The 24,074-nt window shown below is 36.5% G+C and overlaps 1 protein-coding gene across 4 annotated transcripts in view; it reads left to right on the top strand.

Annotated features, from left to right (window-relative positions):
- CNKSR2 (connector enhancer of kinase suppressor of Ras 2) overlaps positions 1-24,074 on the top strand; it is a 258,137-nt gene that overhangs the window by 34,206 nt on the left and 199,857 nt on the right. For all 4 annotated transcript variants that reach the window (XM_061177887.1, XM_061177888.1, XM_061177889.1 and 1 more), the window contains exon 2: positions 17,911-18,074. In XM_061177887.1, the coding sequence (XP_061033870.1) occupies positions 17,911-18,074 (164 nt within the window). The remainder of the gene's footprint in view (positions 1-17,910; positions 18,075-24,074) is intronic.

The raw sequence follows: 24,074 nt of genomic DNA on the forward strand, positions 1-24,074 counted from the left end.
CCTCATTTCCTGTTTGTAGAAAATAGGCTTCATTCAGCCTCCTAAGACCTTCCCTGAGTTCCAAAGGGCAGATTCAAATGGTTGTTAATCAGGGAAGTGAGGGAATGCAGAAACAAAGGAGGAGTAGTCAAGAAACTATAGTGCAGCAATGAAAGCTGCGTCCTGGTTCCTCCTCAAGGGATACACATAGCTGTATATCTCTGAGTTCTTCTGCAGGAACTAAGGCCCCCACCCAGGTGGAGGATGGTAACTTCAGGCTGAGCACAAGATTCCTGGAGCACTGCCCTGTTAACCTCACCACCAACCAATCAGAAGAAAGTTACACACCCTACAGCCCTCACCCCAAATTTTGCCTATAACTACTTCTCCCTGAAAACCATCTGGGAGTTTGGGTTTTTGAGCACAAGCCGCCCATTCTCCTTGCTCGGCCCTGCAATAAACCTTGTTCTGCTCCAAACTTGGCCCTGCAATAAATAAACCTTTCTCTGCTCCAGACTCTGACACACAAACTTGGGTTTGGTAGCAATAAGGAACATAAGTTTGTATTGTTTGTGGTTTCTTTTCGTTTTTTTGAAGAACTTCCACTGCACTCTTTTATGATTGATGATAATATTGTGAAGGATGAGACTAATGTGCTCATTTAGGCTGGTGAGTTTCTCCATAGACTTCATGTTTTGGAAAATTAGGACATTTTCTAAATACCTATCCTTAAAACATGCAATTAGGGATCTATTCAAATAAGCATAATTACAATTAGTTTTGAATAGCTTTTTTTCTTTCCACTTGGTTAAAATAATTTGCCTAAGTTACAGTATGAGAATTTGTTCCCTTGTGGTTTATAAATTTATAGCAAATATTTGTTGATCCTTGGGTATCATTATAAATATATTTCCTAATTAGGACTGGTAAACCTGTAAATGGCATGGCTAGATATTTAGCAACATAAGCCTACTTGTGTCTGTTTATGTGTATTACCGGTCATCGTTATTGTCCTATTTGATAATGACCTCATCACTTGTTGAAAAAAATCATCTCTTTTTGCCTCTGACAAGCTTTGCTGTAGTAATGGCCATTGTTACTTGGGAGCTAGTTAGAAATACAAATCTCAGGCCCCACCCTATACCAACTGAATCAGAATCTATAGTTTAATCAGATCCCTAGATCTTCTGTATGCACATGAAGTTTGAGAAGCAATGGAAAACTGACATTGTTTTGAGTTATAATTATTAGAATTATTTTGAGGAGGTCTTATGAATTTTAGGGGAAAAATCAGCCCCTCCAAACAGCCTGTTTTCCTAGGCAAAGTAAAATTTACATCATAGGCTAATAAAAATAATTTGGCTTTTAATATAATTGTATGATATTATGTATTGATTCTGATACATGAAGGAAAACAAATATAAAATTCAGTATCAGCACTTACGTTTTTATTAGATAACCCAGAAATGACTGTGGGATAAATGTAGGATTCTTTTTATCTTGAAAATAAATCCTTATGAATACACTTTAACTTTGTGTTAAAAGACCAAAAGTCATAGCTTTATTTTCATTTTAATATTCAGTAAAACTAAGTGATATAAGCATTAGATGGAAGGTAAATGTTGACTGAAAATTAAATTGGGTCTAATACTTTAGAACTTGTTTTAGGAGTCATAAAAATTTTAAAACACCAAAGGTTTCATTTTGCCTTGGCCTTGTCAAATTATTGAATAGTTAATAATGCTGACATTAGTTTATCGTGGAGAAACGTGTGTGTGTGTGTGTGTGTGTGTGTGTGTGTGTGTGTGTGTGTGTGTGTTTACCAGAGGAGGAGGCTCCAAACAGTGGATTTGGAATGCTGAATAAGATTTGTTTTGTAATTAGGGAAGGATCATAGGAGATGTATTGAGATTAGGTTTACCAGTGGATGGTGCCCTTTGTTTCTGCAGTAACTTTTATGCTAGAGTTTTCTTTTGTGGAAGTTATTTCAGTCAGAATTAATGAGCTGCATATGTCTGGATTAAAATGATCAGCTGTAACTTCTAAAGGCAGTTTTTTACTCCCCTATTACCATACTGTTTTTCTCGAATCACCAGTTTAAAAGATGTTTCTACCTTTTATCATATTTTTTCCATTGATTTTGATTTGTTATTCAGGAGACCATAGATATAAATAACATGGAATAGGTTCTACTTGTAGGTTTTTTCCTTACCTTCCGTTACCAGGAGACTAGGTGGTAGTGGGGGGATGTAGATAGCATGGAGGAATAAAACAGCCAACGAAAGGACATGTTTGGGAAAGCTGTATTCGACGCATAGCTGGAATAACCAATGAAGTGAAGGTACTGAGCAGGAAGATGAGTTCCTGCCAAAGATGATCTTTTCTTGGCAAAAGGCAAACTGGCCACAAGTCACTGTGCTACACATTGAAGCCAGAGGGAGCTTTTGAGAACACAAGTCAGAATGCAACTTTTAGTCATGCTGGCCTTCTTTCAGTGCTTCACACTCTCCATCCTGTCTCCCACCCCTGGGTCTTTGCTGTTTCCAGAGCCTAATGCTCTTCCCTCCCCCTTTGCCTAACTGACTCACACTCCTCTAGACCTCACTTCTTACCACACTTCTCCCAGAAAACCTACCCTTGAGTGTCAAATTTGGTCATATCCCCCTATTACAGGCTTTTGGAGCACCATGCAGAGATACCTTTCCTTCCCTTTGATTTACTTGTCAAGGTTGCTCTGTGATTCTTTACATAATGTGCTTCTTTCCCATTAAACTATTAGCTCCATGAAGGAAGAGACCATGTCTGTTTCTGCTTACCTTTTATTCATACTCCCTAGAATAATAGCTAGATCATAACTAGGCATTTGATAAATATTTGTTCAATAAATAATTGAAAGTTGGTATCAGGAATTGGAAAAGCACTTGGGAGGGATCCTAATATTGGGGACAGGAAGGGAGATATTCCTAGCTCAGCAAGCTAGTTGGTCAGAGGAAAATCATATAGAGGTCTGTGCTGTGGTGGAAGTATAAGGAACAGTTACTGATTTAGGAACCTGATTTAAATGTGAAGAAATCAAGAGTATTAAGGGAAGCCTGGGGGTGAGAGAAACCAAGATTAGATGTCTCTCCAGAAGTAAAGTTGGATCAACAAGATTTGCCCTTTTCAATGGCATGACTCAGGGTTGTCCCCACATCAACACTGCACAACCCCCCCAACACACACACACATACACACACACACACACACACAGCTGCCCATGGACATGTCCTCCCTGGAGAAAGAAGTCTCTCCCAGCACTCAAAGATGACTGATTAATCCTTTGTGCTACTATTCCTTCAACATTTATCTGGATGGCATTTGGATACAAAATTCATTTCCCCCCTTGGTATAGCTAATGTACAGTTTTTTATAAAATTCAAAATCCACACATTGCTGAAACTTTGTGGCATGTATTCACATTCAACAATATTTTTTAGACATTAAGTGAAAATAGTAAAAAAATGATAGCAGCTGTATTAAATCCCATCGTGATTAGGCTAAATATTTTTTCACGATGAATTAGCTTGGTTGAGATATATTGAGGAGTTCCATGTAAGATTCACTGAATTTAGTAAATCATTGCCTTTGATGGTTTCTTTGTAGTCAACGAAAAGAAAAACTGTTTCTGTTAGAGAAATCTGATTACACAGGGACATAGCATTAGTAATCAGATATAAAATAGTAACTTACAGGTGTGGCTTTCATAAACCCATATGCCTCCCCAAATGCTTAAGTCTAATTAAAATTTGAAAGTAGCAGATTTAGGCTAAGATTAATTTGTTAGTTGACTTGTACTTTTTTATATATACATAATGTAAAATTTACCATTTTTATCATTAACATTTTTTAAATTATAGAATACACATGACATCAAATTTACTATCTTAGCCATATTTAAATGTACATTTCAGTGATGTTATGTTCATTCACGTTGTTATGCTACCATCACTACTGTCTATCCACAGAACTCTTCATCTTGCAAAACTGAAAATCTGTACCCATTAAACACTAACTCCTTCTCTCAGCCCCTGGCAACCATCATTCTACTTTCTGTCTTTATGAATTCCACTACTCTAGGTACCTCATATAAGTGGAATTATATAGTATTTGTCCTTTTGTGACTGGTTTATTTCACTTAGCATAATGTCCTCAGTGGTCATCCATGTTGTAGCATGTGTCAGTATTTCCTTCCTTTTTTTAAATTAATTTTTAAATTTTTAAATTTTTTTTGGCCATGCCAAAAAAAAGATCCCGCAACGTGCGGGATCTTAGTTCCCCGACCACGGATTGAACCCGCGCCCCCTGCATTGGAAGCACAGAATCTTAACCACTGCACTGCCAGGGAAGTCCCATTTTCCTTCCTTTTTTTTAAGACTGAAAAATATTCTGTTGTTTGTCTGTTCATCTCTTGATGGACACTTGTGGTGCTTCCACCTTTTGACTATTGTGAATAATGCTGCTATGAACATGGGTATACAGATATCTTTTTGAGACCTTGCTTTCAATTCTTTTGGATATATATCCAGAAGTGGAATTGTTGGATCATATGGTAGTTCTTTTTTTCATTTTTTGAGTAACTATTGTACTGTTTTCCATAGCGGTTGCACCATTTTACATTCCCATCAGCAGTGTACAAGGGTTCCAGTTTATCCACATCCTTGCCAACACTTGTTATTTTGTATTTTTTTTGTTTGTTTTGTTTTTTTGGATCATAGCCATCCTAATGGGTGTGAGGTGGTATCTCATTATGATTTTGACTCGCATTTCCCTAGTGATTAGTGATTTTGAACATCTTTTAATGTGCTTATTGGGCGTCTATGTATATATCTTCTTTGGAGAAATGTCTTTTAAGCCTTTTGCTATTCTTTAATCAAGTTGTTCTTTTGTTGTTGAGTTACAGGGGAGTTCTTTTTCTATTTTGGATATTAATCCCTTGCCAGATTTGTGATTTGCAAATATTTTCTCCCATTCCGTTGGTTGCCTTTTCACTCTTGTTTATAGTGTCCTTTAATGGACAAAAGTTTTTAATTTTGATGAAGTCCAATTTATTTGTTTTTTCTTTTGTTGCCTGTGACTTGTACTTTTTTAAGTTAAAATCTGTAAACGTGCTTTTCGAGATAAGAAGTCTGACAGTAGGAGTTTTTCATTTTCAGTTGTCATTAAATGAATATATAGTATGTATCCCAAAACATTTTAGGCACCTGTTGACAAACTATCAATTTTCTGAAGATGATTCAATTCCAACTCACCTATTCATTTTTTACCATTTTAAAAGAGAAACTCTGCTAGCTATTTTCTCCTTAGAATTAGAAGTTCTGTTGAGAAGTTGTAACATCTTTAAAGCCAGTAAATATAAATATTTTTCTGTCTTCATGATAATCAGTTACTATTTGGTGTACAATACAATATAATTTTTGGAAAAATGTATTTCAACATTGCTGTAAGAGACTCCAGTTGGAACCTGTAGTTGTACTTATTGAAGGGGTTTATTGAAGGTGGTATTCATTACATCACACAAGGATTTCTTCCAGTGGGAAATCTTTTTTTGGCTTTAGTATCAGGAATAGACGGACTTCCCTGAGAAATTGGCTTGCTTTTATCTAATGAATATTTTTTTTTTTCTAATGAATATTTTTAACTGTGTACCTGATCTTGTTTTCCTCTTTATTAGCTTCTAGACAATTTACAGGCAGTGTTCTAGCTCCTCCCACACTTTAGCAAGTCTAATATTTTTCATTGGTATGAAATTTTTGTATTACCATTATTTCTGGCTCCCATTTTATGACTAATCATATTTTCCCTCAACCTTATTTTTCTCATCTACTTTTAATTTGTGTTATCCTGCTGAATTGTGTGCGTGTGTGTGTGTGTGTGTGTAAACGACATACTTAAACCCCTTTTGATACAAAGTAAAATTTAAATAAATGGATTTTAAAACAATGTCTTTAAAGTTTTAAATGGAAAATGGAAAAAATATTTTTGGCGTAATGTCTTTCTGGTATGGTACAGACGATCACTTTGGTAACAATCCCAATTCCTTCTAATTTAGCATAGGCTTTAAAGGTAGAGATTTGGTGTCAGAGGGACTTGGTTTTAGACTTAACCTTACTATTTATTAAGCTGTGGGATCCAGGGCATGATCTCTAAATCTCAATTTTCTTATCTGTAAAATCAAGATAATGATATGTAATTCATAAGATTGTCCTACAGATAAATGAGAAAATGTTTGTGAAGTCCTTAAAACAGTGCTTGGCACACAGCACAAAAAATAAATGGAAGGTATTACTGTTAATCAGCATCAACTCTTCCATTTGGAAATAATGGAAAACTATTGCCAGCTTAGCATTTTCTAAAAGAAATTAGGACAGAGTAAATGAGAACAGACCCAGAAGAAAATTGACCTTCTATTTTATTTGGTTTTCTTGGGAATCCTTGTGAAAAGAAATCATATACTATTTGTAGTAGAGGAACTGCTTGTTTGTAGAAGGAGGGTGACTGAAGGATGACATTGAAGAATATAAGGAAGAGGAGTTCTCAAGTCAGCATGTATTGTATTGGTTTCAGTGATATCTAAAAACTTGGCAGTGTTTCTCCTTTCATTCATTTGAATGCAGCTTCAGATCAAATGGCAACCAGGTACCCTACGCTGTTCGATTCATCAGAGTATACTTACATGGAATTCATTCCTTGGTAGTTTTAAATAATTTTTTCATGTACTTCTGGAAGAATATGATTTTATTAGCCACTGTCCTATGTTATCCTTTCTTCATTTTAATAACCGTATGTTTCTGTCTAGCTCCATTTACCTCTTTCTTTTTGCAAGCATACAGATTATTGTTGAGGTCTGTTTTTCTCAATCTTGAAATGGTCTGATGTAGTCAAAACAGACTGGACTTCAGAATCCTCTGGGACTAGGTTTTAATCCTTGCTTTGCTGGTCAGTTACTGTGTACACTTAGGGAGTTACCTAATCTTGCAAATGGATAAATGGTAACATTATTCACCTTTAGGTCCTTTCACCATATATTCTTTAGTTCTTGCATGTCTAAAATTGGTATAACAATAGCCCCTTTGCCCAACATGGTACCTCCTTATCAACTCTCCATCCTCACCAGTACCATATACTCTCCGAAAGGAATATTCTGTATGCAAGGCCTCTACTTTCTCACCCTTCAACTCCATGCTCTGTCTGGTTTCTGTTTTTACTATTATGATATTCTGGTTAAAGTCCCTGATAATCTCCTTATTGTCAAATTCACAGTGGGCTTTGAATTCTGGCCACCTGACCCAGAGTTTTCTTTTTTTTAATAAATTTATTTATTTATTTATTTTTGGCTGCGTTGGGTCTTCGTTGCTGTGCGCAGGCTTTCTCTAGTTGCGGCGAGCGGGGGCTACTCTTCATTGTGGTGCGCGGGCTTCTCATTGCAGTGGCTTCTCTTGTTGTGGAGCACGGGCTCTAGGCGCCTGGGCTTCAGTAGTTGTGGCACGTGTGACCCAGAGTTTTCTCTTACCACAGTCCTGTAACTGCTAGTCTTGAAACATTTTTTTTTCTTGCGTTCACCTTCATGACACCACACTTTTCTCATTTTTTACCATTCCTCTCTGGCTGTACTTCTTCATGGTTTTTTTTTGCCTTTACATTTAGTTTTGTTCTAAATCTTCATTTCACTCTATTCATTTTCCCTAGTTAGCCAATTTTCTACCTATATACCAATGACTTTCAAATATATACCTCCAGAGCAGACCTTTATTTCTGACTGACTACTCAGCATTGCTACCTGGCTGTCTCAAAGGAACTGTAATCCCAACACGTCCAGAAGAGAGCCAGCTACTCTAAATGGCTTCTCCTTTGGTGTTTACATTGTCTGTGAAAAATGTCACCATTTGTCCATTTCTGTAATCCAGAAATGTAGACATCATCTTACTTCTTGTGGCCTGCTCTACCTCACACATCCAATCCAGCACCAAGTCCTGCACATTTTATCTTCTTTCCAATCTGTCTCTTCCTTTCTTGCCATCATCCTAGGACAAATTACTAACATTTCATACTTAGATTATTTCAAATGTCACCCAACCTGCCTCCCTCTTGGCAGCCTCCAATTCGTTTATCATACTACAGCTGCAGTAATGTTCACAAAACACAAAACACCTTTAATGCTACCTGTTTCAGACCCTTCAGTACCTTCTCATTGCTCTTAGAGTCATGATCAGGATTCTGAATATGGCCTACAAGACCCTGCATCGTCTTGCTCTGGCCCATCTCTTGAACCCCATGCTGCTCCATTCTCTTCCTCATCTCTGAATTTCAGTCACACAAACCTCTTCCAGTTTTTTTAATATACGTGTTCCTTTTGTAGCACAGTCTTTGCATATGTCTTTCTTTTGCCTACACCGTCCCCTCTCTTCCTCCCCTTTGCCTAGTTAACAGTGTTTAAGCTTATAGATCATAGTACCGTCATTGATTCCTCAAGGAAGCCATTCCTGACTTCCACCTCAGCCTAGGGTAAGTCTCCATTTTTGTTTCTCACAGTACAGTGTATTTTTTCCCTCATAATAGTTATCACAGCTTGTATTTATACATCTGTTTTGGCAATTAAATGATTAATGTTTGTCTTCAGTATTATACTATAAGCTTCATAAAGTCAATAGCCATGTCAGTTTTTGCCTGGCATTGATTCCCAGTGCCTAGCACATAGTAATCACTTCAGTAAATATTGATTAAATGAAGGAATGACTGAATATGTATCAGGTGCCCGCTGTGCTCAGTGTTGTGTGAAGTCAGTGATGCTACCTTTCAGGGCTCTATGATCTATTGGGAGAATAAGACACTAATAAGGAGGTTATAAAAAACAGCATGGCTAATAAGTACCATAGTGTAAAATCCAAAGATATTAAGAGAAGAGGGATCCATCTGATTCGATGATCAAGACCTGACAGGATTTCAGCAACTAAATATGTAGAAGAGGATACTCTGGGTAACTGGGATCCCGTGAAGGAAGCAGTTGAGTTGTTCAAGTTGTCTGCAATGTAGGATATATGAATGTATGAGAGATAATGTTAGAAAGATAGGTTGGGGCCTGAATTTGGAGGTCATTGAATGCCAGAATAAAAGATGAAAGGCTTAGATGTCCTTAAGCTTCCTTAAATAAACAAACAACAAATGTTTACCTGTAAGGTTATAAAATGAAAGACGTTACTAATCCCTAGGTTTGCAACTAATTTCTTATGCTGCGTCTCCCTGTGATTCATATTAAAGTTGTTTTCTGTTAATAAAATATTTTTAGTAAGGACTATGAAGACTTGAAAAGAGAAAAACAGTTTCAGTTTTAGCTAACACTGTCTCTGAAACTGCCTATTAATTTGGGGGACTAAGTGTGATCCTTGAGAATTATTGTATATGAATTCCTAAGTATGTAATAGCTTTAAGCTCCATGACAATAGCAGGCAGTCTTTGTTTATTGAACATGTCTTTAAAATCATTTTAGACTTTGTTTTAAAAATTAAAATATGGAAGTGCAACATAATTGTATAATTATTAATAAAACTCTAACAGTTTATTTCATCTTTACTTAAGAGCATTTAAAAGTTTGTGTAAGCTGTCTTAAAAATCACTTTGAGAAAAACTGCTTGTCCAGCTGATTTACCATGTTCTGAATCAAAAACTTTAAAAATTACAAAATTATGAAACCATTCAAACATTGCTTTGTGTAATGTGCATTTTAAGGTTGCTATCTCAGATTACCATATCTCAGTATTTTAAAATTGAGCAGTTTTAAGCAACTTGATAGCATGTCTGTGGCTTTCTTTGCCCTCTTTAGTTGGCCTTGATGTAATAAATCACTGGAGATATTTTAAGTACTTCTTTTGTGAATGTTCTGGTTTGATATGTCGTAACAAAAACCTAATTTTTGTATACTCAAATCTATGTCACGTTCTTTACTGTTTCTGGCTTTGGTTTGATACAGAACCCGGTTTTCTTGGTTTGATACAGAACCCAGTTTTCTTCTAGTACCTAGTTTTTATTTTTTTAATATTAAATCTTTAGTCTGTCTATTATATGTTTGGCACTGTCTCCTAGTTTCAGTGCTGACGAAGTTTTCTTTCTTACTTTTGCTTTCTTTTGGTCGTTTTCCAGGAGAGGGGAGTTTTTTTGTTTTTTGTTTTTTTTTTTTTTTTTGGCTGCGTTGGGTCTTCGTCGCTGCGCACTGGCTTTCTCTAGTTGCGGCGAGCAGGGGCTACTCTTCATTGCGGTGCGCGGCTTCTCATTGCAGTGGCTTCTCTTGTTGCGGAGCACAGGCTCTAGGAGCGCGGGCTTCAGTAGTTGCAGCATGGGGGCTCAGTAGTTGCGGCATGCGGGCTTAGTTGCTCCGTGGCACGTGGGATCTTCCCAGACCAGGGATTGAACTCCTGTCCCCTGGATTGGCAGGCGGATTTTTACCACTGCGCCACCAGGGAAGTCCCTAGAGGGGAGTTTTAAAGCAGATATTTCTCTGAAATTCCTTTTAAAGTTGCCTGGCATTTAAAACCTGCTCTGGTTTAAAATGAAGAACCAGAAACAGATTGTAAAAAGGCTGAATTGTTTTGCAAAATGGAACAATTGACATATTACCACCCAGTCACCCAGTCAAGATTTGTTTTTTAGTCTCTGTCTTAAAGACAACATTAAGTTTTTCGAGAAAAAAGTTAGGTTTGAGGAGAAGAGTAGAAATGGTGATGATCAGTATAGTGGGGCTTGGCCATCTAAGAAGTCTTCTAAAGACCACAGGCACTGATTGATTTTCTACTGCATCAGTCTGCACACCCTACATCATATTCAGCTTCTTAGAGAGAATTCTGTTTATAGTCTCTCAGCTCTGCCAATTAGCAGCATGAAGGAGTCTTTTCAAAGGTAGTTAAATGCATGAATGCACACTGCCCCAAAGTTAGTAGCAGGTACTTAATAAATAGTTGCTGAATGGATTGCTGGAAACATTATTCCCTGGTCTGGGTCTTTTATATCAGACACTACGATAAAATGATATCAGAAGGGAAATTTCTTCAACTAAAATTTTAGTTTAATAGTGTTTTCCAAATGTTATATAGCCTGTAGTTCATTTGTAATTTTTTTAATTTTTAAAATTAGCAGAGTAAAGTTGACTTTTGGGGCATTACAGTTGTATGAGTTTTAATACGTGTATAGATTTATGTTACCAACACCACAATTGAGACACAAAACTGTTTCTTCGCCCCAGAAAACTCCCTCCTTGCTGCTTTATAGTCACAACCTCTTCATTTTCCCAATCCCTGGCAACTACTGATCTGTTTTCTGCTGCAATAGTTTTGTCTTTTTCACTATGTAATATAAATTAGATCATTCAGTAACCTCTTTCAGATTGGTCATTTTCACTCAGCATAATACTCTGAGCTCCATCCAAATTATTGTGTATGTCAATAGTTCCTTTTTAATTGCTAAGTGGTATTCCATGGTATGGTTGCTCCACAGTTTGTTATTCTTTTTTTTTTTTTTTTTTTTTTTTAGTTTTTTTTAGTTTGTTATTCTTGTTCACATTATTTCCCATTTGTTAAAGCAGATATTGCGTAATTTTTGTTGGAATTTAGAATTATCTAGTGGCATTAAATGCTTTTGAAGAAAAGTTTTTCTTATTTTTTTTTTGGTTGAACAAAATATAAATTTGAATATAGTAAAAAGCAGAGCAAAGAGTAAATACACTTTTACTTACTAAGTAAGAGTGTTGGCCAGCTTGTTGCTGAATTAAATCAAGAATTTACATGGCTATATCATCCCAGAACTATATGGGAATTGTTAAAACAAATTTTAACTGCATGGGTTCTAGAGCAAAATCTCATGTTTCTAGAATGCTCCAGGAATTTGATTTATTAGATATGCTAGGTATCTGTTAAGTAGCCTATATATTGTTGTAGTTTGGTCAGTTTTCCACTGATTAGAATACAGTAAAATTCTCTTAGTGCTGAAATGCTACTGAATATAATTTCATCCTTTTTAGATGATTTAGGAGGTACCACAAGATCTTAAATGTGAATTATCTTTTGCTAGATCATTTATCATTTTATACTATCCTATGTATAGAAGAAAAAGATGGTCATATGAGCTTTCTAGCTGTTTATATTATAGAAAATGCTTGTATTGTCTATAGTAGATGTCGCAATTAACAAAATAACATCCAGGACCAAAAAAAAAAAGTTTTAATAGTTAAAAAATTTTTAAAAGATCTTTGAATTTTAACCTTTTGGCAGGAGGAGTTCTTGAAGTTTTTGAATCAGGAAATGGCTTGATTGAAGAGTGTTTTTAGAGATCTGACTGTGATGGACTGGACAGACTGATGCCAGGGGGAGCAACTGGGAATCAGGGCAGGCTATATACAGCATGAGTAAGCTGGTGACAGTGTGATCAGAAATGAAAGGACAGAGCAAGAGCTATTTTGAATGAATAAATTATGTTCCTCACTAAACGACAAGATAAGGGATTAAATTGGGAAGTCATCATAAATGGCTCTGAGACTGGAAAAATGGTGGTAGAAATAAAGAAATAAGTTGCTTATAGAAAGATTGAGATTGGAAATGGGGCAACTGAATCAAGTGTTACCCATCATTGTCGATCTTAGCAAAAAACAGTGTCAGTGAAACGAGGGGGCCGAAAACTAGATTAAAAGTAAGATATTCTGCCTTGAATTATCATTCATGTATTAGAGTAAGCAAAAGGATATTGGACTGATGCATGTTTGTTTTAATAACTTCCTAACCTTATTTTACAGAAGTGGGACATAGGTCCTCACAAACCTTCATATGTCAATATTTGTTCTTCACAGTGAATCGTGAGTGGCAATAGAACTCTAAAGAATTTACCTTTTTTTTTTTTTTTGCTATAAACATCAGAGAGTGTTCTGTTTTTAGATGAGAGCACGTGTTGTGTATAAAATGATGTAGAAAGTAAAATTTCCTGGAGTAGGGATAGAGTCATCCTCTAACATCAATTTTAAGTGGGTTTTTAAGATTTTGAATATTAAATATAATAATTTGTATATTCTACTCTCCTTCCACATTATAATGGATTTATGTATTTATTTTACTCCATCTTCTGTAATAATATCATTGATTTACTGAAAATTTATACATCCTTAGGATATCTCTCAGATATCATCATCATTTTGTAAATGTTTCATTATTTTTGGAACCTCTTTCTAGAGCTTTGATTATGTTCATTCCTTTCCCTGCAGATGGCAGAAAGCAGTATAATTTACTGAGAAAGTCAGAGACATGTCATAGTAATGATTCCAAGCCTTCCTTTTGATTGTTTTAGTGTACAGTTTGTTTAATATTTCAATTGACAAAAGTGCATGATTGTCTTCAAGGTAAATTTGTGTGGTTTAAAGTATGAATCAACACATTTTCTGTATGTTTTCTTAAGAACAATAGGTAGGAATTTGTACGTGGATGTTATAAATTTTACTTATAATTATTTAGAACATCAACAAAAGAGGGTAAAATTTGGTGGTACCTAAGGAAAGAATTCATACAACATTAAAGCTTAAAATCTTAGGAAAATGGGATGGATAATAATATTTTAAAAATCTGGTATATATTAGTTCTCATTTTATCTACTTAATAAATGTTACAGTGTTGAAGACTAGACACATAATCACTAAAGAACTTCTCCTTCTTGAAAATGGGATAGTGCTACTTTAAATAAAACAGTGTATGAGTGAGGGGCGTTTAAATGATCACATATGTGCTGCATAGATCCTAGAATCATGAGGTTCAGACCTTTAGCCCAATTTTGTAATGTATTCATTTTTGTGATTTTTGTAGGTAACTCTTTCTGGACCATATTTTCTCCATACATAGATGTGAGGTGTTGCTTTTGACCTTTCAGTCAAAACAACAACTCTAAAATATTATAAGGTCATTGATTACTTATAATTCAGTTGAGAAAAAAATATATATTTGGTTCATATGGTTCATAAATACATATATTGACATAAAGTGGCATTATTGTAATTGTATTATAATACCCTAGCTGCATATTTACCATATATTTTACATTTTAAATAGAGGAGCCAAGATACTTCCTATATTATGGGCTAATATACCTTGATAATTAAATTAGGCAGCAATTAATGTGATACAGGATAAGTCTCTCTTCCTTATTTCTACCCGGCCAGTTAGTATGTGACTTGGTCTGTAACTTTAATAATGATGCTGTCTTTGATGCTCTAGGAAACCCTTTATCATTCCTTTACATAGAGGAATTGTAAGAAAAATCAACTCAAAATAATAACAGTCTATCTATCTCATATTATTCTGCAGTGTATCAAGACATGAGTGCTTCAAAATGCCATGTACCAAACGTTCTTTTGCCCCTCTAATTTTAGATTTAGCTCTTATTTAAAATGTTCCTTTTTTTCTGAAACTAACACAACATTGTAAATCAACTATACTGCAATAAAATTTTTTAAAAAAAAGAAAAAAAGTTCCCTTTTTGCTCTGACCAGGTTATACAGCATAAAATTAAATGTCTATTAATTTATTCAGTTTACACATTGAGCATTAGTCTGTGTCAGTCACTGTGCTATAAGCCCTGGGTTCTCCAAATTCAGAAGACACAGTGCCCAACTTCAAGGAATTTCCAGTCTATTTATTGGGCACACAGACATGGGAACAAAGAATTATAATGTGGGCATTGTTGTGATGGAGGTCTGTGGAGTGGTAGATTGGGAAGTGTGGAGGGTGTCTGAAATGAGTCTGTATAGGAAGGCAAGGTCCAGGTCAGGGAGGGCCTTGAACACTATATAAAGTAGTTCAGATTTTGTTCTGTCATAAATATGAGGAAACATTGAACATTTTTTTTAACATCTTTATTGGAGTATAATTGCTTTACAATGGTTAGTTTCTGCTTTATAACAAAGTGAATCAGCTATACATATACATATATCCCCATGTCTCCTCCCTCTTGCATCTCCCTCCCACCCTATCTCACCCCGCTAGGTGGTCACAAAGCACCGAGCTGATCTCCCTGTGCTATGTGGCTGCTTCTCACTAGCTATCTATTTTACATTTGGTAGTGTGTATATGTCAATGCCTCTCTCTCACTTCGCGCCAGCTTACCCTTACCACTCCCTGTGTCCTCAAGTCCATTCTCTACATCTGTGTCTTTATTCCTGTCCTCCCCCTAGGTTTTTCAGAACCATTTTATTTTTAGATTCCATATATATGTGTTAGCATACTGTATTTGTTTTTCTCTTTCTGACTTACTTCACTCTGTATGACAGACTCTAGGTCCATCTACCTCACTACAAATAACTCAATTTCATTTCTTTTTATGGCTGAGTAATATTCCATTGTATATATGTGCCACATCTTCTTTATCCATTCATCTGTCGATGGACACTTAGGTTGCTTCCATGTCCTGGCTATTCTAAATAGAACTGCAATGAACATTGTGGTACATGACTCTTTTTGAATTATGGTTTTCTCAGGGTATATGCCCAGTAGTGGGATTGCTGGGTCGTATGGTAGTTCTATTTTTAGTTTTTTAAGGAACCTCCATACTGTTCTCCATAGTGGCTGTATCAATTTACATTCCCACCAACAGTGCAAGAGGGTTCCCTTTACTCCACACCCTGTCCGGCATTTATTGTTTGTAGATTTTTTGATGATGGCCATTCTGACCAGTGTGAGGTGATACCTCATTGTAGTTTTGATTTGCATTTCTCTAATAATTTAGTGATGTTGAGCATCCTTTCATGTGTTTGTTGGCAATCTGTATATCTTCTTTGGATAAATGTCTATTTAGGTCTTCTGCCCATTTTTGCATTGGGTTGTTTGTTTTTTTGATATTGAGCTGCATGAGCTGCTTGTAAATTTTGAAGATTAATCCTTTGTCAGTTGCTTCATTTGCAAATATTTTCTCCCATTCTAAGGGTTGTCTTTTCATCTTGTTTATGGTTTCCTTGGCTGTACAAAAGCTTTTAAGTTTCATTAGGTCCCATTTGTTTATTTTTGTTTTTATTTCCATTTCTCTAGGAGGTGGATCAAAAAGGATCTTGCTGTGTGAACATTTTTGAGATAGAGAATGATATCGGAATTTTTATGTTGGGGAAGATGGAGAGGATAATGACTAGCAGCAGGAAAACTGTAAAACTGTTTTAGGCCCACTGTTTGTGGCCTGATTTAGAAAGATGGCAGTGGAGAACGAGAGGAAAGGATATATATATATATATAAACGATGTTTCGGAGGACCAATTGTTCAGACATGGAGATTGGTTGGATGCAGGGATATAAGGAAGATAGATACATCTAAAATGGCTCCCATGCATTTAGTCTTTATACTGGGATAGATGGTGGTGCCATTCACTGAGACAGTGAATGCAGCAGAGACTCCTCTGGAGGGGAAAATGAGTTGTGTTGTGGACATGTTACGATGTGTCGATTTGTAGGTCTGGCATTCATGAGAGAGATCTGAAATGGAAGTATGAGGTATTAGATCGCAGTTGAAGACATGGGCATGGATGAGATTGTTCAGTTAGAATGTAAAGAGGAGAGGTAAGGGGGCCAGGAATGGGTCCGTGGAGTGGAGAGCAACAATATTTTAGGACAGTTGGAGAAAACATCCTGAAAGGGTACGGAGAACGAATGGACAGAGAGAACCAGGAAAGAGTGATGTGCATATACCAATGGAAGGTGAAAGAAAGGTAGTATAGAGAGACTGCAGGGTAACTCAAGTTACTTCAAGAAAGTTTGAAAAGACAATAAGGACATGTGTGGCCTGGTACTAAACTATCCTATCAGGAACCAGGTGTCTTTTAGGAGTGTCTCTTTTCTTCTCTCAATGGCTACATGATTTCTGTTAGGGGACTTTGCTTCCCTTTGCACAACTGTTGTAACCTCGTCTCTGCTTTCTCTACTTGCTTATAATTTCTGCTCTGTCATAATTTCAGCTGGGTCGTTGCCCATTTTGGCCTTTCGTCTCCCTCCTTGACATATAATCAAGACCTTTTAGATTTTGTGATTGCCTCATTGTCTTGGTATTCCTTACTTAAAAATCTGGAGAGAAGTAATCTTGTTAGTCCTGTTCATCATTTATATCAGGTCATTTCATAGGTGATTGAAGCCACCCAATCTGTAGCCTGGCCAATCACTTATGAAGTGCCCTGAGTAATCTTGAAAAACATATCCACTGTGGATTTCCATTTTTGGATCTGGGTAAATTCCAAATGATGGTGGATTAAGGAGTGCATTATAGGTGAGGAAATAAAGGTGTAAGGGGTTTGGCTCTGAAGGGAGTAACAGACTGGTGGCGAACACAGGATCAAGGAAATCAAGGAAAGGTTTTTGTTTTGTTTTATTTTATTTTTTAAGATGGCAGAGGTTTGAACATAGTCAATAAAAAAGAAATGGTTGAAATAGAGCATGTAATTTTTTAATTGTTGAAGTAGTGTTAAGGTGGCAGAAGATTCCAGAGCAGAGGAAGATTGATTAGCCTTGTATAGAAAGAAGGATACCTCTCCCTCTGAAAGAAGAAAGGAGGAGTGGGCTGCAGATAAATTTGGAAATAGGGGAACCTGCCCATTAGCACATTTTGAGAAACAGGCAACAAAGAGAACTGCTGCGAAGAGAGGTGAAGACTTCCAGTAGTTGCTGAGGAAAATTCAAATAGGAACCTAACAGCTGGGATATGAGGAAGTGATTTTTTTTTTTCCCCAGTGAAGCCCATATATAGGTTGAGGAAAGGTGGATGATTGAACTAGTCCAGAGCTGAAATGGACTTAACTTGTGACTGGGTAGGAGTTAGTGCTTGTTTTATTATTTTTAAAAATTTGTTTGGTTCAACTGTCTTTTTTTTTTCATTCTGGTCTTCCGTATTTTTCTTTTGCAGGTCTTGATGACTGTTTGCAGCAGTATATTAAGAACTTTGAGAGGGAGAAGATCAGTGGAGACCAGCTGCTGCGCATTACACATCAAGAGCTAGAGGATCTGGGGGTCAGCCGCATCGGCCATCAGGAACTGATCTTGGAAGCGGTTGACCTTCTGTGTGCACTGGTAAGGACATCATAAAACTGGTGGGAAGGGAAACTTTGCTTTTTTTTCCTGTTTTCTTTCCTTTAAAAATTTTTTCCTTAAAATTTTTTTGTTTCTTCTTCAAGCAGAAAAAAAAAATCCCCTAATCATCAGCCAACTGGTTGTGGTGATATTTTCCTCCTTCATTGAATTTGATGTACTATGCAGTACCAAATTACAAATTAAAGGGGCTTATTAACTCAATTGGTGACATTTTATTTAGCTACTTGAAAAACTAAGAGCTCACCAAGGGAGTTTTCACGGAAGCATTTGGGATGTACGATTGCATACAATCCGTTATAAAGTTCATTTCCTTCTAAAAGTTTTGCTTTAGTATCCCAAATATTAAGTAATCCTATTTTAGAAAAACCATCCTTAAAATAATTAAATTATTTTAGTGTTCTTTGTGTATACATCAATGAAAATTGAATATTGTATATTATATGTCTACTTTTGTGTGTTAAAAGAGCAGTGCCTAGTCAGACAAGAGAAATCAATGTGAAAAGAATCCTGCAAGATTCTGATAGTACATTAGATATTCTGAGAGGAACATAGACTTTTTTTTCCCATGTTAGGTAAGATGACACTAACATATGCCTGGGGCTAGAGCTACAGTGAAAAAGAACATGAGTCTTATAGTAATATGGGATTGAAATTTGACTCAGTCAATTACTGACATTTGTGGGCAAGTCATTTCACCACAGCCTTAGTTCTTTTTTAAAAAATAGAGATAATATCAACTACCTCTTGGTATTGGTGTGAAAAGCAAAGGAGATAGTGTTTGAATAGCGCCTAATTCTGTGTCTGGCACACAGTAGGCATTCACGAAGTAGTCACTATTATTAAGATGATGATAATTAATAATAAATGTGTAGATAATTAAACGTAATTCAAGAATCAGTACAGTCAGCACTGTGTGTGTCAGATGTAAGATCTAGTTCCTGCCATCTTGAAAAGCCTAGTGGGGGGAGAGTGACATATAAATAATCACAATATTATAGTATAATTACTAAAATAAAAGTATGAGCTGAGTATTAGGGGCACAGAAGTTTTGACTAAGATAAATGGGTTCATATTGCAAAAGAGGTGATCTTTAACAGCCTAGTGGAGGACGAGCATGTGTCCTAAGAGGTGGAGGAACAGAGGGAAGGAATTTCCAGGTAGATAAAACAGCACATACACAGGCACACAGAATAAGGAGCATGTCTGGTGTGTACGAAAAATGATAAGCTATTTTGCCACCAAAAATAAGTGGGAAATAGTGGCCTAAAATTAGGCTTTAAAGATAGAATAGGGCCAGACTGTAAAGTACCTTAATATCCTGATAAGAGATTAGTACTTCTTCATCTGGGCACTGGAGGACTATGCAAGAATGATCAAATACTTGCTTTAAAAAGGTAACTGATGGTAGTGAAAAGGGTGGAGTGGACTGGGCATAGAGTGAAGACAGGGGAACAATTAGGAGATGTTTAAAATAATCTACTTAGGCTATGATTAGGGCTCAAACTAAGGATGTGCAACAGGAATAGAGAAGATCTGGTGACTAGGAGTGGTGAGTGAGATAAAGGAAGTTGAGGAAGATTCCATCTTATTAGCGGCAGAGAGAGAGTAGAAGATCTTCCAATAATGAAGATAGGCAATAGCAGCAAGAATAAATTTAGGTGGGAATATAAATTGAGTTTTGGATTTGTTGAATTTGAGGCATCTCTGGGTTATCCAGAAAGAAATACTCATCAGACAATTGAATTTATGAATTTAAAGCTGAGAAGTGGCTGAAGATAGAGATTTGGGAGTCTCAAGTATATAGGGATTGAATCCATAGATAGAGAGATCACCCAGGAAGGGCCTGTAGAATATAAAGAGCAAAGGACACAACTTGACACTCCAGCTGGGAAGGAAGAAGGGTAGCCTGCAGAGGAGACTTATGGAGTAGTCGGAGAAGCATGAAGACAACTATGAAAGAGTTGTCACAAAAGCAATGGGAACTGTTATTTTCATTAAGGAACACCAATAATGTCATCAAATTTCACTAAAAGCCAATAGAAGAAGCAAGGGAAAAAGACCTGATTGAAAATAGTTTTTAAAGAATCTGAAACCAGATTGGTTGAATAGTACCTCCCACTTACACATTTCAGTCTTACCTTAATTGTCCTTTCCTCAGAGATATTCCCTGATCACTCCCTCACCCTGGCCTGGTCTAAAATTGGCCCCCCACTGTTCCTCTCTTTCTTAACCCTCATCTCATTTCGTAATTATATACTTATGTGTGTATTTATTAGTTTAATGTCTGTTTCTTCTGCTAGACTACAAGCTATGTGGGAAAAGTGACATTGCTTATTGAACACCTAGTGTGTAGCACAAATGCCTGGCAATAGTAGATGCTGAATAAACATTTTTTGAAAGTGGTGATGAAAGAGACTTGACATATTTTTCACATGATAATTTGGGGATCTTCTTGTTTCCTTATTCCTGAGATAAGAGAAATTAATTCAGACCAGAGCATGCACTTGCACTCTCCCTTATCTGAATCAGATTGCAGAAATCATGCCTGAAATAAAAGCTAGTACTCAGGGTAAGGTAAGAGTCCACAGTGTTTTTGCATACTGGTCTCCAAATCTGAGTCAGAATGGCTATGAAGGTACAGTATAAGTGGCTTGGAGATGGGTATCTGACCTAGCAGTCCCCTATTTGCCACATCTTCTGTAATAGTAAAGTTGAGTGTGTCACAGCTTGAAGTCTAGAGTGTATGTGTCATAAGCAGGGCTTCTCTTAGATGAACCACTCACATGCTGAGCTCCACTCTGCCGCTTTGAAGAAGGAAATAAGACTGGTGATTACGGTACTACCTACAGATAGTCTAGACCTGTAGGCTTTGGAGTTTGGCCTGGGATAAGCTCTGCTGACCTAGACTTACTTAAAAGGATGGTATCAGAGATACAGACCACTGCCATGCAGTTCTGGGTTTAAGCACCATAGTGTTGCATCATTTTCTTGGGAAAAAAATAAATCAAAACATTAAATTCATTCTTTCTATGTTTATTCCCCAAGGAGGTCAAATATTAAACTTTCTTTTCACTGCTTCCTAATGGCTATACATCAACATGTTAAAAGTGCACATATCTTACAGTTTATGCACCAGATGTTTTCCAGTGAATATAAAGCAAATTTCCGAGCAGTGAATTCTGATTTACTTCTACATGCCATTATAAAATCAGGAGGTGACATCCCTCTTCAGCAAGCTGAGTTGATTGCATCAGGAGTTGTGCTGTTGGCAATGGGGAACTATGTTTTGTCTCTTCAAAACTGTAATGTCTCTACTGACTCTTCTACTTTTTCCTACATCTACTGTATTTATTTCTTCTTTTAACTTATATATTCATGCTCATACAGTGCTACCACAGGGAATACAAAGATTAAAAAGGCATAGTCTGTGCTCTTAAGATGTATATAGTCCATTTTAGAGACTTTTTTATTTCATTACTCATGAACCATCTAATACATGCTTTAGGAAGGATATGGATGGACTGGTAAGGGAAAAGGAGACAATTATTTTTGCCAAACAGATAAACTTATTCCACATTAAAGATTAATGGATGAGTGTCTGTTATATATTTTTACTCTACCTGTCTATATAGAAAAAGTTTGAGTGAAAATTAACTGTAGATATTATACTTTGTCTTTAATACTCCATATTTTAAAACACTGATGTTAATTGTGAAAATTTCTGATCAGAAACTGAGAAAACTCTCATTGATTTTAAAGTGTTATCTGATAATTAAACTTACACCTTTAAAAAAAAAATGTATACAGTCCAGTAAAGACAGTCATTAAAAGATAATATAGATTTTTTTTTAAAATCCCAGGGGAGTGCAGAAGGAGATGATGAACACTACTGAGGGATCCAGGAAGTGTAAGTGGGATTTGCATTGGGACTCGCAGGATGCGTAGATGTTTGCCAGATAAAAAAGTTGGAGAAAAGTTATCTAGGCAGAAAAAATATGTGTAAAGACAGAATTGTGAAAGAGTATGCAGTGATCAGAGAAAAATAAGAATTTTGATTTAGCTGCTGCAGAGTGGGAAGTGATGGGAAGAACGTCGACTTATACTTCGTATCACATTATAATTCTTTGCTTAGGTTTTTTGGTCCTTGATATGCTTTCTGCCTAGTGATTAGCAAATAGAGGATATTAAATTAATGTTATCTTACTGAATGAAGTTCTCTGCCTTTCTCCAGAGAACTGTAATTTTTTTCTCTTGCTGACACAGCCTCAGACTCTGAAGTTTCTGTTCCTAAAATAAGGAAGACACAGAAAAATTACCAAATTCCTTTGTTTTTTTTGAGCAATGGAATATTTTCATCTGCCTTGTCTTGAAATTAGTCCTGATGGGGAATAAATGTTATGGCAGCTGTTGAAAATCAAAGGTTTATTTAGTAACTTGTTCATTCATGTAACATATATTTATTAAGCACCAACTATACTGTTTGTACCATATTATCCTAGAAAGAAATAAGCTTTTCATGATTTGGAGTTATATTAACTCTTTCAAGCTGTTATGCTATCATTTGGTGTGCTTCAATAGAGAGCACCTTGTATTAACTAAAATAGTAAAGCATAAGGCATCAGGGCTGTGCCTCTGAGGTGGGAGAGCCAACTTCAGGACACTGGTCCACAAGAGACCTCCCAGCTCCACGTAATACCAAACGGCGAAAATCTCTCACAGATCTCCATCTCAACATCAAGACCCAGCTTCACTCAACGACCAGCAAGCTACAGTGCTGGACACCCTATGCCAAACAACTAGCAAGAGAGGAACACAGCCCCATCCATTAACAGAGAGGCTGCCTAAAATCATAATAAGGCCACAGACACCCCAAAACACACCACCAGACGTGGACAAACCCACCAGAAAGACAACATCCAGCCTCATCCACCAGAACACAGGCACTAGTTCCCTCCACCAGGAAACCTACACAACCCACTGAACCAACCTTAGCCACTGGGGACAGATACCAAAAACAACGGGAACTACGAACCTGCAGCCTGTGAAAAGGAGACCCCAAACACAGTAAGATAAGCAAAATGAGAAGACAGAAAAACACACAGCAGATGAAGGAGCAGGGTCAAAACACACCAGACCTAACAAATGAAGAGGAAATAGGTAGTCTACCTGAAAAAGAATTCAGAATAATGATAGTAAGGATGATCCAAAGTCTTGGAAATAGAATAGACAAAATGCAAGAAACATTTAACAAGGACGTAGAAGAACTAAAGAGGAACCAAGAAACGATGACAAGCACAATAAATGAAATTAAAAATACTCTAGATGGGATCAATAGCAGAATAACTGAGGCAGAAGAACGGATAAGTGACCTGGAAGATAAAATGGTGGAAATAACTACTGCAGACCAGAATAAAGAAAAAAGAATGAAAAGAACTGAGGACAGTCTCAGAGACCTCTGGGACAACATTAAACGCACCAACATTCGAATTATAGGGGTCCCAGAAGAAGAAGAGAAAAAGAAAGGGACTGAGAAAATATTTGAAGAGATTATAGTTGAAAACTTCCCTAATATGGGAAAGGAAATAGTTAATCAAGTCCTGGAAGCACAGAGAGTCCCATACAGGATAAATCCAAGGAGAAACACACCAAGACACATATTAATCAAACTATCAAAAATTAAATATAAAGAAAACATATTAAAAGCAGCAAGGGAAAAACAACAGATAACACACAAGGGCATCCCCATAAGGTTAACAGCTGATCTTTCAGCAGAAACGCTGCAAGCCAGAAGGGAGTGGCAGGGTATACTTAAAGTGATGAAGGAGAAAAACCTACAACCAAGATTACTCTACCCAGCAAGGATCTCATTCAGATTTGATGGAGAAATTAAAACCTTTACAGACAAGCAAAAGCTGAGAGAGTTCAGCACCACCAAACCAGCTTTACAACAAATGCTAAAGGAACTTCTCTAGGCAAGAA

The sequence above is a fragment of the Eubalaena glacialis genome, chromosome X (genome assembly GCF_028564815.1).
Source record: "Eubalaena glacialis isolate mEubGla1 chromosome X, mEubGla1.1.hap2.+ XY, whole genome shotgun sequence".
NCBI lineage: Eukaryota > Metazoa > Chordata > Mammalia > Artiodactyla > Balaenidae > Eubalaena > Eubalaena glacialis.